At 36.5% G+C, this 16,558-nt stretch overlaps 1 protein-coding gene across 3 annotated transcripts in view; it reads left to right on the plus strand.

Moving 5' to 3' along the window:
• KDM5A (lysine demethylase 5A) overlaps positions 1-16,558 on the plus strand; it is a 144,512-nt gene that overhangs the window by 58,236 nt on the left and 69,718 nt on the right. For all 3 annotated transcript variants that reach the window (XR_008993890.1, XM_036907765.2, XM_036907775.2), the window contains exon 14: positions 382-576. Coding sequence is in view for 2 of the 3 variants with exons in the window: in XM_036907765.2 (XP_036763660.2) it covers positions 382-576 (195 nt within the window). In the remaining variant the exon portion in view is untranslated. The remainder of the gene's footprint in view (positions 1-381; positions 577-16,558) is intronic.

Below are 16,558 nucleotides of genomic sequence, written 5' to 3' on the forward strand. Positions count from 1 at the left end.
TCCATACGACTCTTTGTACTCTGAAGTTTTTGTTTTTTTTTTCCTTTGTATGGGCAGCCTCATATTAGTCTAAAAAAAGTTTGCTGCTTCATTTATATATCAAGGAACTTGTGCGTCTCGATGTATATAATGAGTAGAAAATCAACAGTTTAGGCCAGAACCTCAGCATCTCAAATTATGGGAATTTTCTGTAGGAAGGCCTTTATAATTTCCTGCGGTGCCATAAAGGGTTTAATATTTACAGTTAACCTCTTACTGTGTTCAAATGGTGTTTGTTGTTCTGTCTTCCTTATAATAAAAGAGAGGATCTGGAGGGTAAGTAGTGTTCTAGAATGTGTAATAAGCAAGTAAATTAATTTGAGAATCTGGTCTTGTTTTCAGTTGCCCATTGGACGTCAGTGTGTCAATCATTACCGACGGCTTAGGCGCCACTGTGTGTTTTCACATGAGGAACTCATTTTCAAGATGGCAGCAGATCCAGAATGCTTAGATGTGGGGCTGGCTGCCATGGTGTGCAAGGAACTGACTCTCATGACTGAAGAAGAGACACGATTAAGGGAGTCTGTTGTACAGATGGTGAGTTTGCTGAGCACATGACCTGTATTTGATAGTGCTTATGGAATATATAGAAAATGGAACTATAGAAATAATCCATTTTCATCTTTGATCATTTTGGAAGTTGAACAGAAAAATCACTAATTTGGAGAAGGTTTCATATTTTCATGTCTTGCCATTTTGATTTGTCCAACTTCATAAGTTTTAGGGATCTTGATGTCATCTCTAGATTTTCAAAAATGAAATCTTACTGGTTAGCCAGAGACGGGCAAGATTCCTCAAGGGAGGAACAACAACCTAAGACAGGCACAGTGGCAGGGGGGCCATCAGGTGAGAAATTGGGGATCAACAGAGGGGAGGCTTAGAACTTCACCCCCCCTGTTTTGAGAGAAATCTTCTGCATCCGTGGATGTTTTGTTGCCCTTGTCTAGCTTGGATTAATACTTAGTCTACAGGCACACACCTGATCATCTACATTTGCCCTCTTATAGCACTAAACTATGTTTTCTACCTTTATCTTGCATCTTCCTACCACTTCAGCATTTTATTAAAAATAATATAATAATAATAATATTAAGGGAGAAATGTGGTATCCACATATAAATCAAGTATAAAAATCAAACAAATATTCATATTTGACCTGATTGTTTATAATTCATAATGCGTGATCAAAACCGAAAGTTTCTGTGATGACTGCCCTTGCACTGTTCACCATGTAAGAACTTATTCACTATGTAAGAATTGTTCACCATGTAAGAACTTGTTCGTTATGCTTCAGAAGATTGGAGACTGTTGAGAATTAGGCTTGGGGTTGATTAATAATTGTGCATTGAGTCCCCTATACAGAATTTTATTGTTGTTAACAACCATTTGATCAATAAATATGAGAGATGCCCTCTCAAAAAAATAAAAAATGAAATCTTACTAGATAGCATTTCTTAGGTACATATTGACTTTTATAAATCTCCTACATAATAGTATTATTTCTTTAAACAAGAAAGTTCAAACCCTTCTTTTCTCTGAGCTGTGTAATTGAATAAATCTATGTTTCTGGTGATTGCAGATATGTCCGAGTGAATCAATCTCTTTTTTTCCCCTTATGTAAATAATTTAATGAGTTAGGAAGGAGTGAATAACCAAGGGCTAGGACTTTGAATGCTTAGAATAAACTAAATATTTGTTACATCAAAATGGGAAACACCTGAAAAAATCTAGTTCTCAGTCTCATCTTGGCCCATTCTTCCTAACCCTCCCCACAGAGGTAGCCTCACTTGGTTTTTACCAGGCTCCTTCCTGCCCTTGTAGAGTTTCCTTTCTCCACCTAGATATGCTGTTCCTGTTTTTTAAACAGTTTTATTTAGGTATAATTGACAATAAAATAAACTATGTATTTATAGTGTATATTTGATGTTTGACTATGTATACACCCATGAAACCTTTGTCAGAATCAAGATAATGAGCACATCACTTTAAAGTTTCTTTGTGATCCTCTGGTTCCATCCCACCTGGATACAACTCCTTCCAGGAAAACCCTAATATTCTTTCTTTACCCTGCCTTTTTTTTTTTTTTTTTTTACATAATTATTTTTTATTGAAGGATAGTTGACACACAATATTACATTAGTTTCAGGTGTACAACACAGTGATTCAACATTTATATACATGATAATTCTAGGTACCAGCTATCACCATACCAAGTTGTTACAATATTTTGACTATATTCCTTATGTTATACATTACATCCTGGTTACTTATTTATTTTACAATTGGAAGTGTGTGTGTATATATATATATATATATATATATATATATATATATATATATATATATATTGTGTGTGTGTGTGTGTGTGTGAGGGCATCTCTCATATTTATTGATCAAATGGTTGTTAACAACAATAAAATTCTGTATGGGGGGGTCAGTGCTCAATGCACAATCATTAATCCACCCCAAGCCTAATTTTCGTCAGTCTCCAATCTTCTGAAGCATAACGAACAAGTTCTTACATGGAGAACAAATTCCTACATGGTGAATAAGTTACATGGTGAACATTACAAGGGCAGTCATCACAGAAGCTTTCGGTTTTGCTTATGCATTATGAACTATAAACAGTTCAAATATGAATACTCATTTGATTTTTATACTTGATTTATATGTGGATACCACATTTCTCTATTATTATTTTTAATAAAATGCTGAAGTGGTAGGTAGATACAAGATAAAGGTAGAAAACATAGTTTAGTGTTGTAAGAGAGCAAATGTAGATGATCAGGTGTGTGCCTGTAGACTATGTGTTAATCCAAGCTAGACAAGGGCCATAAAACATCCACGTATGCAGAAGATTTCTCTCAGAACGGGGGGGGGAGGTGAGGTTCTAAGCCTCACCTCTGTTGATCCCCAATTTCTCACCTGATGGCCCCCCTGCGACTGTGCCTGTCTTAGGTTGTTCCTCCCTTGAGGAATCTTGCCCGTCTCTGGCTAACCAGTCATCTTCCAGGGCCATACAGGGAAACGTTAAGTTGGTAAGTGAGAGAGAGGCCTTATTGTTTGAAAAGGTTAGCTTTTTACTTCTTTGCATATTTATGCCCTGTGGCTTCTATGCCCAGCATTTGTCTTGAGGTGTCTTTACCACTTGGAAGAATTATGATACTCCGTAAATTCAATATGAGGCAAGAATTCTATTTAAGGGTTGTAATTAGGAAGGAAGAAGAAAAGCTATAGAAGTAGCAGGCGGAAGAAAACATGGGAAGATTGATTATTTCTTTGACATATCTTCTTGTAGAGTAACTTCAGCATGTATAGGTTTTGAACTACTAATTAAATTGCGCACACACATTAACATAATAGGAGTATAGTTACATAACCAAAGCATACCTGTAATTACCATCCATCTCCAGTGAAATCAAGAAAACCAGTTAGGCACCTTAGGCATTTGTGAAAACTAATCTATGATATGTTGGATGTTGTCCAACTGAACTTGAACAGTCTGAGAGAAATCAGACAAATTAAAACAACCCATTCCTGGGGACTGTTCACATCCCATATGTTCTTTTAACAGTAAATAGTCTGTAGTTGTAAGATTTTGGAGCGCTACAATTTGCACTTCTCCTAATTCTTGGTTGAGTTCCAACAGTATAGATCCAGTCAAATTTGTTGTTTTACTGTATGCACAGGCCAGCTTAGATATCTCCCTCTTCATTCCCATGGCAAGTCCAGGAACTGGTGGGATGAGTGCATCTACAGCTGTAGCAGTGCGTGGATCTTTGTTGGGGTTTTTTGATGATCATCTTCTGGCATGAGTCTTCCCGAGAGTGCTGTTGTTGGAAGTTCTTTTTCATATCATATCTTAGTTCATTTTCGGGGTAGCCCAATTAGGCTTTGATCCTCTGTATGAACACAAACAGACCCTTTGCCTACACTTTCATATGCCCTTTATATCATTGTGTAGAACTCATTGGAGGTCACCACACAGGAACTGCTTTTTTTTTTTTTTTTATCATTAATCTACACTTACTTGGCGAATATTTTGTTTACTAGGCTCTCCCCTATACCAGGTCCCCCCTATATACCCCTTTACAGTCACTGTCCATCAGTGTAGCAGAATGTTGTAGAATCACTACTTGTCTTCTCTGTGTTGTACAGCCCTCCCCTTTCTCCAACCCCCCATGCATGCTAATCTTAATACCCCCCTTTTTCTCCCCCCACCCCCCTTATCCCTCCCTACCCACCCATCCTCCCCAGTCCCTTTCCCTTTGGTACCTGTTAGTCCATTCTTGAGTTCTATGATTCTGCTGCTGTTTTGTTCCTTCAGGTTTTCCTTTGTTTTTATACTACACAGATGAGTGAAATCATTTGGTATTTCTCTTTCTCCACTTGGCTTGTTTCACTGAGCATAATACCCTCCAGCTCCATCCATGTTGCTGCAAATGGTAGGATTTGCCCTTTTCTTATGGCTGAGTAGTATTCCATTGTGTATATGTACCACATCTTCTTTATCCATTCATCTATTGATGGACATTTAGGTTGCTTCCAATTCTCGGCTATTGTAAATAGTTCTGCGATAAACATAGGGGTGCATTGGTCTTTCTCATACTTGACTGCTGCATTCTTAGGGTAAATTCCTAGGAGTGCAATTCCTGGGTCAAATGGTATGTCTGTTTTGAGCATTTTGTTGTATCTCCATACTGCTTTCCACAATGGTTGAACTAATTTACATTCCCACCAGCAGTGTAGGAGGGTTCCCCTTTCTCCACAGCCTCGCCAACATTTGTTGTTGTTTGTCTTTTGGATGGCAGCCATCCTTACTGGTGTGAGGTGATACCTCATTGTAGTTTTAATTTGCATTTCTCTGATAATTAGCGATGTGGAGCATCTTTTCATGTGTCTGTTGGCCATCTGTATTTCTTTTTTGGAAAACCGTCTGTTCATTTCCTCTGCCCATTTTTTAATTGGGTTATTTGTTTTTTGTTTGTTGAGGCGTATGAGCTCTTTATATATTCTGGACGTCAAGCCTTTATCGGATGTGTCATTTTCAAATATATTCTCCCATACTGTAGGGTTCTTTTTTGTTCTATTGATGGTGTCTTTTGCTGTACAGAAGCTTTTCAGCTTAATATAGTCTCACTTGTTCATTTTTGCTGTTGTTTTCCTTGCCCAGGGAGATATGTTCAAGAAGAGGTCACTCATGTTTATGTCTAAGAGGTTTTTGCCTATGTTTTTTTCCAAGATTTTTATGGTTTCATGACTTACATTCAGGTCTTTGATCCATTTTGAGTTTACTTTTGTATGTGGGGTTAGACAATGGTCCAGTTTCATTCTCCTACATGTTGCTGTCCAGTTTTGCCAGCACCATCTGTTGAAGAGACTTGTTATTTCCCCATTGTATGTCCATGGCTCCTTTATCAAATATTAATTGACCATATATGTCTGGGTTAATGTCTGGATTCTCTATTCTGTTCCATTGGTCTGTGGCTCTGTTCTTGTGCCAGTACCAAATTGTCTTGGTTGCTATGGCTTTATAATAGAGCTTGAAGTTGGGGAGTGAGATCCCCCCTACTTTATTCTTCTTTCTCAGGATTGGTTTGGCTATTCGGGGTCTTTGGTGGTTCCATATGAATTTTTGAATTATTTGTTCCAGTTCGTTGAAGAATGTTGCTGGTAGTTTCATAGGGATTGCATCAAATCTGTATATTGCTTTGGGCAGGATGGCCATTTTGACGATATTAATTCTTCCTAGCCACGAGCATGGGATGAGTTTCCATCTGTTAGTGTCCCCTTTATTTTCTCTTAAGAGTGACTTGTAGTTTTCAGAGTATAAGTCTTTCACTTCTTTGGTTAGGTTTATTCCTAGGTATTTTATTTTTTTTGATGCAATTGTGGATGGAGTTGTTTTCCTGATTTCTCTTTCTTGTTGGTTCATTGTTAGTGTATAGGAAAGCCAGAGATTTCTGTGTGTTGATTTTGTATCCTGCAACTTTTCTGTATTCCAGTATCAGTTCTAGTAGTTTTGGGGTGGAGTCTTTAGGGTTTTTTATGTACAGTATCATGTCATCTGCAAATAGTGACAGTTTAACTTCTTCTTTACCAATCTGGATTCCTTGTATTTCTTTATTTTGTCTGATTGCCATGGCTAGGACCTCCAGTACTATGTTAAATAACAGTGGGAGAGTGGGCATCCCTGTCTAGTTGCCCATCTCAGAGGAAAAGATTTCAGCTTCTCGCTGTTCAATATAATGTTGGCTGTGGGTTTTTCATAGATGGCCTTTATTATGTTGAGGTACTTGCCCTCTATTCCCATTTTGCTGAGAGTTTTTATCATGAATGGATGTTGAACTTTGTCAAATGCTTTTTCAGCATCTATGGAGATGATCATGTGGTTTTTGTCTTTCTTTTTGTTGATGTGGTGGATGATGTTGATGGACTTTCGAATGTTGTGCCATCCTTGCATCCCTGAGATGAATCCCACTTGGTCATGGTGTACGATCCTTTTCATATATTTTTGAATTGGGTTTCCAAAAATTTTGTTGAGTATTTTTGCATCTACGTTCATCAGGGATATTGGTCTGTAGTTTTTTTTTTTGGTGGTGTCTTTGCCTGGTTTTGGTATTAGGGTGATGTTCGCTTCATAGAACATCTGTTTCTTGGAAAACTTTATGGAGAATGGGCATTATGTCTTCCCTGTATGTCTGATAAAATTCCGAGGTAAATCCATCTGGCCCGGGGGTTTTGTTCTTTGGTAGTTTTTTGATTACCGCTTCAATTTCGTTGCTGGTAATTGGTCTGTTTAGATTTTCTGTTTCTTTCTGGGTCAGTCTTGGAAGGTTGTATTTTTCTAGGAAGTTGTCCATTTCTCCTAGGTTTCCCAGCTTGTTAGCATATAGGTTTTCATAGTATTCTCTAATAATTCTTTGTATTTCTGTGGGGTCCGTCATGATTTTCCTTTCTCGTTTCTGATAGTGTTGATTTGTGTTGACTCTCTTTTCCTCTTAATAAGTCTGGCTAGAGGCTTATCTATTCTGTTTTTTTTTCTGTAAGAACTAGCTCTTGGTTTCATTGATTTTTGCTATTGTTTTATTCTTCTCAATTTTATTTATTTCTTCTCTGATCTTTATTATGTCCCTCCTTCTGCTGACCTTAGGCCTCATCTGTTCTTCTTTTTCCATTTTCGATAATTGTGACATTAGACCATTCATTTCGGATTGTTCTTCCTTTTTTAAATATGCTTGGATTGCTATAAACTTTCCTTTTAAGACTGCTTTTGCTGTGTCCCACAGAAGTTGGGGCTTAGTGTTGTTGTCGTTTGTTTCCATATATTGCTGGATCTCCATTTTGATTTGGTCATTGATCCATTGATTATTTAGGAGCGTGTTGTTAAGCCTCCATGTGTTTGTGAGCCTTTTTGCTTTCTTTGTACAGTTTATTTCTAGTTTAATGCCTTTGTGGTCTGAAAAGTTGGTTGGTAGGATTTCAGTCTTTTGGAATTTACTGAGGCTCTTTTTGTGGCCTAGTATGTGGTCTATTCTGGAGAATTCCATGTGCACTTGAGCAGAATGTGTATCCTGTTGCTTTTGGATGTAGAGTTCTGTAGATGTCTATTAGGTCCATCTGTTCTAGTGTGTTGTTCAGTGCCTCTGTGTCCTTACTTATTTTTTCTGGTGGATCTGTCCTTTGCAGTGAGTGGTGTGTTGAAGTCTCCTAGAATGAATGCATTGCATTCTATTTCCTCCTTTAATTCTGTTAATATTTGTTTCAGGTATGTTGGTGCTCCTGTATTGGGTGCATACATATTTAGAATGGTTATATCCTGTTGTTGGACTGAGCCCTTTATCATTATGTAATGTCCTTCTTTGTCTTTTGTTACTTTCTTTATTTTGAAGTCTGTTTTGTCTGATACCAGAATTGCAACACCTGCTTTCTTCTGTTTGTTGTTTGCGTGAAATATCTTTTTCCATCTGTTGACTTTAAGTCTGTGCATGTCTTTGGGTTTGAGGTGAGTCTCTTGTAAGCAGCATATGGGTGGATCTTGCTTTTTTATCCATTCTGTTACTCTATGTCTTTTGATTGGTGCGTTCAGTCCTTTTACATTTAGCGTGATTATTGAAAGTTATGAACTTATTGCCATTGCAGGCTTTAAGTTTGTGGTTACCAAAGGTTCAGTGTTAGCTTCTTTACTATCTTACTGTCTAACTTACCTCGCTTGTTGAGCTGTTATAAACGCGGTTTGATGATTCTTTATTTCTCTCCCTTCTTATTCCTTCTCCTCCCTTCTTTATATGTTGGGTGTTTTGTTCTGTGCTGTTTTTAGGAGTGCTCCCATCTAGAGCAGTCCCTGTAGGATGCCCTGAAGAGGTGGTTTGTGGGAGGCAAATTCTCTCAACTTTTGCTTGTCTGGGAATTGTTTAATCCCCACTTCATATTTAAATGATATTCGTGCTGGATACAGTAGTCTTGGTTCGAGGCCCTTCTGTTTCATTGCATTAAGTATGTCATGCCATTCTCTTCTGGCCTGTAGGGTTTCTGTTGAGAAGTCTGATGATAGCCTTTTGGGTTTTCCTTTGTAGGTAACCTTTTTTTTGTCTCTGGCTGCCTTTAATACTTTGTCCTTGTCTTTGATCTTTGCCAGTTTAATTATTATGTGTCTTGGTGTTGCCCTCCTTGGATCCCTTGTCATGGGAGTTCTGTGTACCTCTGTGGTCTGAGAGGCCATTTCTTCCCCTAGTTTGGGGAAGTTTTTGGCAATTATTTCTTCAAAGACACTTTCTATCCCTTTTTCTCTCTCTACTTCTTCTGGTATCCCTGTAATGCGTTTATTGTTCCTTTTAATTGGTCACTCAGCTCTCTTAAAATTCTTTCATTCCTGGAGATCCTTTTATCTCTCTCTGCATCAGCTTCTCTGCGTTCCTGTTCTCTGTTTTCTAGTCCATTAATGGTCTCTTGCATCTCGTCCATTCTGTTTTGAAGTCCTTCCAGAGCTTGTTTTATTTCTGTATTCTCCTTCCTTAGTTCTTGCATATTTCTCTGCAAGTCCATCAGCATGGTTATGACTTTTGTTTTGAATTCTTTTTCAGGAAGACTGGCTAAGTCTATCTCCCCAGGTTCCTTTTCTGGGGAAGATGTAGCAGATGCCGAAGCTGTCTGGGTTGGTCTTGTCTGGATCATGTTTTTTTGCCTTTTCATGTTGACAGGTGCTATTGACTGTCAGCTGGGAGGGCCAATCTTTTCACTTGCTACTGGCCTTTCTTTACTGGGACAACTGCGACCCCTAGTGGCTTGTGTTGGGTAATTACGTGTAGGCTGGGTCTTTGTGTCTTGCCCGGCCGAAGTGTAGGAATTTTAGTTTCTGTGGGCGTTTTACCTTAGGCTGTTTCTCTGTTTTCACATTGCCCGGTGGGGGGTGGTGCTGTTTGCCTGTTCAACTCCGTGAGGGGTCTCAGAGATGTTGCCCAGGGGGTTTGTGCGCCCGGTTTTCCCTGTAATTTCCAGCCACTGGGCTGTGACCTGTGTTGTTTCCATCTAGCTGTTAAATCCCTGTCCCTTTAAGACTTTCAAAAAGCACTGGCTGTTCTTTTTCCCAGGGGCATCAGCTTCGGGACCCGCTCAGAGGTCTTGCTGCCCTGTTTCCCTAGTTTCCAGCCCTCCACTGATGCACTGTGTCTGTGCTCTGGTGCGGGTGGCTGGGGCTGGGTGTTTAGCAGTCCTGGGCTCCCTCTCCCTCCCGCCGGGAGCTGGGGGGAGGTGTGCTCCAGTTCCGCCGGACCGGGGGTTGTATCTTACCCCTTTCACCAGGCTCTGGGTTCTCGCACGTGTGAATGTAGTCAGGCTGTTGTCCTGTGTCTTCTGGTCTCTCTATTAGGATTAGTTGTATTTGTTGTATTTTCAAAAATATATATGTTTTTGGGAGGAGATTCCTACTGTCCTACTCACGCCGCCATGTTGGCTCCGCCCCTCTAGCCTGCCTTTTTAAAATGTTTATCTAAGTTGAATTACATATTTTATACTTTTTTGTCTACTTTTTTCGCTTTGCATAACTACTTTGAGATTCATACTAATTATTGTATGTATTGATACTCTATTACTTTTTATTGCCAAGTAGCATTCCATTGTATGGATTCCATCGTTTTTTTGTCCTTGTGAATAGAATTTTTAATTATTTTAAGATTTTGCCTGTTATGAATTAGCTGCTCCTGATGTTTGTGTACATGTTTTCATATTGACATATGCTTTCATTTCTCTTGGGTAAATACTAGATGTGGAATAGCTGGGTCAGATGGTATGTGTATGTTTCATTTTTTGTAAAAACTGCCAAACTATTGTAGAGTGGTTGTACCATTTTACAGTTCCACCAGTAGTGTATGAGAGTTCCACTTGTCTTATATTCTTAGTGACATTTGGTATGGTTAATCTTTCTAATTTTAGATATTCTAATAGGTCTGTAATAGTATTTCATTGAGGTTTTAATTTTAATGACTAATGATATTGAGCACTATCTAATGTCTTTTTTTTCTATCTGTATCTTTGGAGGAAGATTCTATTCATATCTTTTGCCCAATTTTTAAGAATTGGGTTTTCTTACTAAATTTTGAGAGTTCTTTATATATTCTGGATACAAATTCTTTATCATATATTTCATTGAAACTATTTTTTTTCCAGTCTCTATCTTGTCTTACTCTTTTCTTAAGAGTATGTTTCTGAAGAGCAGTTCTTAATTTTTATGAAATTCAGATTCATCTTGCTTTTGGTTAAATCAAGAAATCTGTGCTTAACCCAAGGTCACAAAGATTTTCTGTATGTTTACCAGAGGTTTTATAGTTTTAGTTTTCATACTTAGGTATATGATACATTTCAAGTTAATTTCTGCATATGGAAAGAGGTGTGGATCAAAGTTTATTTTCTTACACATGTCATTTATAATTTCAAGCCCACTTAGGAAAATGCTAATTTGAGATCTCCTGCTTTATCTTAATTTTAATTAAGCTAACTTAATAACCAAGAACCTAAGAATAACCAAGTAACTTGGTAACCAAGAACAACTGGTAAGTTGAGACACTTTATTTTTGACTTAACGCGAATGGTAGAATGTAATTGAAGCCTATTTTCCTCTGACTAAAAACAGAATTTTCTAGAAAGTAACACTTTCAGTTAGGAAAGTTTGTATAACCATAAAATTAAGGAGTCTGTATATTTTGAAGGATTTATTTCAAGTAATGGCTATATATATATGGTTAGATTTGAAGAGTCTTAAGAGAATGAATACAAATTTGAAATAAAGAAAAATATGTTGCCTGGTATTTAGATACAAAAAGTAAAACTGATCTAATTTAACTATTCTTTTTAATGGTATAATTGGGGGGAAAAATCTATAAACCAAAAAATAAAGCTGTACGTTTTAGAAGTTACATAAATATTGTTACCAAATATTTAAAGCTGGTTATTTTTAAGAATTTAAGTTAGCTTAGAAGTAAAAATTTTTACGAAATGATCAGATTTCTCTTTCTAGTTGTTTGAATTACTTGCACTAAAAACAAGAAAGAGTAAGATACCATAAATTTTTTTTAACTTTTTGAAGTATGTGGTGTATGACATGATTGTTAATATTCTCAATTTATAACTATATTCTTAAAATTCTTCTTTTGGTTATATATTTGCTTGTCTATTTAGTAATCTTTTATATATGTTTTTTAATAAGACACTTTTTAGAGTAGTCTAAGGTTTCACAGCAAAATGAGGGGAAGATATGGAGATTTACCATTATCTCTGCCCCCCCCTACATGCATAGCCTCCTACATTTTCCACCCTCCCTATCAGAGTAGTCATACATCTGTTACACTTGATCTGCCTACATTGACACAACTCAATTACCTAAGTCTACAGTTTATAATATGGTTCACTTTTGGTGTTGCTCATTCTGTGGGTTTGGACAAATACATAATTGACATGTGCCTATCATTACAGAATCATAGAGTATTTAAATATAGTTTTCTCTGAAATTCCTCTGTGTTCCATCTCTTCATCCCTTCCTCACCCCCACCTGCCATACTCCTGGCAAACACTGATCTTTTTACTATCTCTATAGTTTGTGCTTTCCAGAATGTCATGTAGTTGAAATCATAAAGTATGTAACCTTTTCAGATTGTCTTCTTTCACTTACTAATAATGCATTTAAGATTCCTCTATGTCTTTTCATGGCTTGATGCCTCATTTCTTTTTGTCACTGAATAATATTCCATTAGATGTACCAGTTCGCTTATGTGCCACATCACCTACTAAGTACATCTTGGTTGCTTCCAAGTTGTGGTAATTATGAATAAAGCTGCTATAAATATCTGTGTTTATTTAAGTTTTTGTGTGGACATAATTCTTCACTTCCTTTGGGTAATACCCAAGGAGCATGATTGCTGGATTGTATGGTAAGAGTATGTTTAATTTTGTAAGCAGTCACCACTGCCTTCCAGAGTGGCTGTACCATTATGTACTGCCATTAGCACTGAGTGAGAATTTCTTTTGCTCTATGTCCTCACCAGCATTTGGTGTTGTCAGTGTTCCAGATCTTGGCCGTTCTAATTGTGTAGTACTATCTCATTGATGTTTTAATTTGCATTTCCCTGGTGAAGTATGATGTGGAGCATCTTTTCATATGCTTATTTGCCATTGTTAAATCTTTGGTGAGGTGTCTGTTAAGGTCTTTGGTCCAATTAGTAACCGACTCTTCTCTTATGGCTGAATCTTAATGAGTTCTTTGTATACTTTGAGTAACAGTCCTGGACCAGATGTATTCTTCTAGTGTATGGCTTGTCTTCCCATTCTCTTAGTACAGTTTTTGCAGAGCAGTTTCTAATTGTAATGAAGTTTAATTTATCAACTGTTTTCTTTCATGGATTGTGCCTTTGGTGTGGTAGCTAAAAATTTGCTGCCATACCTAATGTAATCTAGGTTTCCTCCTCTGTAATCTTCTATGATTTTTGTAGCTTTGCATTTTACATTTAGGTCTATGATTCATTTTGAGTTGGTTTTGTGAAGGGGTAAGGTCCATGTTGATTTATGTTTTTGCATGTGAATCTCCAATTGTTAACAGTACCATTTGTTGAAAATACTGTCTTTGTCCATTGTATTGCTTTTGCTCCTTTGTGAAAAATCAGTTGACTATATTTGTGTGGGTCTGTTTCTGGGCCCATTGATTGATTTGTCAGTACCACACTCTCTTTATTAACTGCTGTAGCTTTAGAGTAAGTCTTTAAGTCGGGTATCAGTACTCCAACATTCTTACTCTGTCAATACTGAGTTGGCTATAGGAGTCTTTCTGCCTTTCCACGTAAACTTTAGAATCAGTTTGTTGACATCCATAAAATAATTTGCTGGATTTTGATTTGGATTGTATTGAGTGTAGATTTTAAATTGGAAAAAACTGATATCTTGACAAAATTGAGTCTTCTTATCCATGAGCATAGAGTATCTCTCCATTTACTTAGTTCTTTGATTTTGTTCATCAGTTTTGTAGTTTCCCTCCTTGTACATGTCTTGTTAGATACCTGAGTGTTTCATTTTTGGGTGTGCTAATGTTAATGGTAATGAGTTTGTAAATTTAAAATTCTACTTATTCATTACTGGTATGTAGGAAAGAGATTGATTTCATATATTAACCTTGTATCCTATAACTTTGCCATAATTGCTTGTTCTAGGAGTGTGTTTGTTGATTCTTTAAGATTTTCTACACAGGTGATATTGTCATCTGTGAACAAAGATTTCTGTTTCTTCCTTCTCAATCTGTATACCTTTTTTATTTCCTTTTGTCTTATGCTTTAGCTAGGACTTTCAGTACGATACTGAAATGGAGTGGTGGGAGAGGACATTCTTGGCCTCGTACCTGATCATAGTGGGAATGTTTCTTAGCGTTAACAGTGATGTCAACTATATGTTTTTTGTAGACATTCCTTATGAAGTTGAAAAAGTTCCCCCTCTTGCTAGTTTATTGAAAGTTTTTTTAATCAGGAATGGGTTTTGGATATTGTCAGAAGCCTTTTCTGTATCTATTGGTATGATCATGTAATTTTTGATGTTACAGATTACATTATTGATATGGTGGGATTACATTAATTGATTTTTGAATGTTGAAACTACATACCTGGGATGAATCCCATTTAATCATAGTGTATAATTCTTTTTATACCTTTTTATACCTTTTTGCATCTATGTTCTTGAGAGATACTGCCCTATAGTTTTTTTCCTTGTAATTTCTTTGTCTGGTTTTGGTTAGGGTGATGCTGGTTTGTAGAATGAGTTAAGAAGTATTCCCTTTGCTTCTATCCCCAAGAGATTGTGGAGAATTGGTATAATTTCTTCCATAAATGTTTGTTGAAAATTTGCCAGTGAGCCCACTGGGGTCTGGTGCTTTCTGTTTTTTGGAAGTTTTTTAGTTAATGATTAAATTTCATTGATACAGACCTATTCAATTCAGACTGTCTTTAATTGTGTGAGTTTTGACAGCTTGTGTTTTTAAGGAATGGTTGATTTCATTTACATAGGAAATTTGTGAGTATAGAGTTGTTTAAAGTATTCTCTTACTATCCTTGCAATGTCCATGGGATCTGTAGTGATGTCTCCCTTTTTCATTTCTGATCATTGACATTTGTGTCCACTTAATTTTTTTCTTAGCCTGGCTAATTTCAGTTTGGTTGAACTTTTCCAAAAAAAGTAGCTTTTGGTTTCATTGATTTTTCTGTATTGATTTCCTGTTTTTAGTTTCATTATTTTCCTCTCTAATTCTTACTATTTCTTCTGCTTACTTTGGATTTAGTTTGCTCTTTTTGTAGTTTCCTAAAGTGGAAACTTAGATTATTCATTTAAAATATGTTTATTTAAAATGGAATTCCTTTTTCCCATTGCCTGGAGTTTGTCTTCTGAAGTTTGAAATTTAAGTATATTGGTAAAAATTTAAATACATTAGGTACTCATGATGTAAGTTTTTGTGGTATAGTCTCATTTCAGATTTAACCTGCATCATTTTTGGGGTATTAATTTTTTGTGTTTTATAGTGATTTGAATATCACAGTTCATGATAATCTATACTTTGATCAAATTTCTCTAGGAACTTAGGTTTCTAGATAATTCCTCTGTTTCTAGATAATTCCCTCTGCCCTTTCTTTGCATTATGCATTTGTCTTATCTTGAGAAAAGTTTTTAGCTTTTCCTAAAAAACTTCTTGAGTGGTTTTTCTGTGGTCAGTGTCCTCATTTTCTCTCATTTTCCTCTTCTATCTCAACTGCTAGTGTTTGCAGGGTTCAGCCTTTGACCTTTGGTTGTTTTCCTTTTGTGCTATTTTTCAAGGAAATCCTAGCCGTGCTTAGGATTTTAATTCTCTCTAAGCTGTTACCTTGTGGTTACATTTCTCACCTCTTGGTGTTTCCTGCTCTTATTTGCAAATACAGGAATTATTGTCACTTTGAAAAGAAGTGGTATGTCCAGTTGCCCGTTGTAATCTGCATCTCCATGTGTTTACCTTTCTGTTTAGATTTCTGTCATCTCAGTTTCAGTATCTAATACAGAACATAATCTCCTCTCTCTCTACCCATTCACAAACCCCCTTCCTTTCCTAATTGCCTGTTACAGTAAGGTCCAGGATCATTAATATGATCCTTGACTCACTCATCCATGTCCAATAACTAGTTTTAAATTTTTGTTTATTTTGTTGATGTCTCATCACTGCCCTCCCACCCCACTTTTTTCTTGACTGCCAATGTTCTGTTCCATTCCTTAATTTTCTCACCTGGATTATTTCAAACAGCTTTTTAATTTGCATTTCTGATGTTTTTCTTCTCTGTTCCCTCTTGATAATTTATGATTTTCCTTTTTCAAAGTGTTTTTTGAGGAATATAAGCTATATGTTAGAAAGTATTATAAGGAAAAATTGTTCTGTGATAGAAAAGTTTGGCAAATGATAGTGTGTTAAGGAAAAAAGGAATTTTGGATTCTTTACTGTAAAGTTCTGATCCTTTAGGAATATGCTGGTGTTCATTGTTAATCTCTAAGTTGGGAGGGATATAATAGCATTTCCCCAAAAAGAATTGATTTCTCTGTTTTTTTTGCAGAATATCTTGTAGGACTAATGGTCCTTGGAGTACAATTTGGGAAATGGTGTAAAATTTCTTGAAGTAGCCAGGACTTTGCTAGTCGATGTATTAGCATCCTCTGTCTGCCAGCTGTTCTGAAGCTGTGTAAATTCCTGTAAACCAAGAAATACCTGCAGTACATTTGGAACCTTCTTTACATAAAAATAATTTTTAAAGAAAATATTAAATGCTAATATGAGAAAATGGAAAGACGTAAGAGTATATAGTCAAGATATATCTAAATTAAGCCAATATCAAAAACAAAGTATGTTTTGAAAGAATTGGATTGGTGTCTGCCAGTGAATAAATTATCAGGTTCTTGCCTTCTTTAAGTGGGAAAAAAGTTTGCTCTTAGTGTAATTAGGTTTATAAGTACCTTGCTCAAGTAAGGAGAAATTGTA

The sequence above is a fragment of the Manis pentadactyla genome, chromosome 14 (assembly GCF_030020395.1).
Source record: "Manis pentadactyla isolate mManPen7 chromosome 14, mManPen7.hap1, whole genome shotgun sequence".
NCBI lineage: Eukaryota > Metazoa > Chordata > Mammalia > Pholidota > Manidae > Manis > Manis pentadactyla.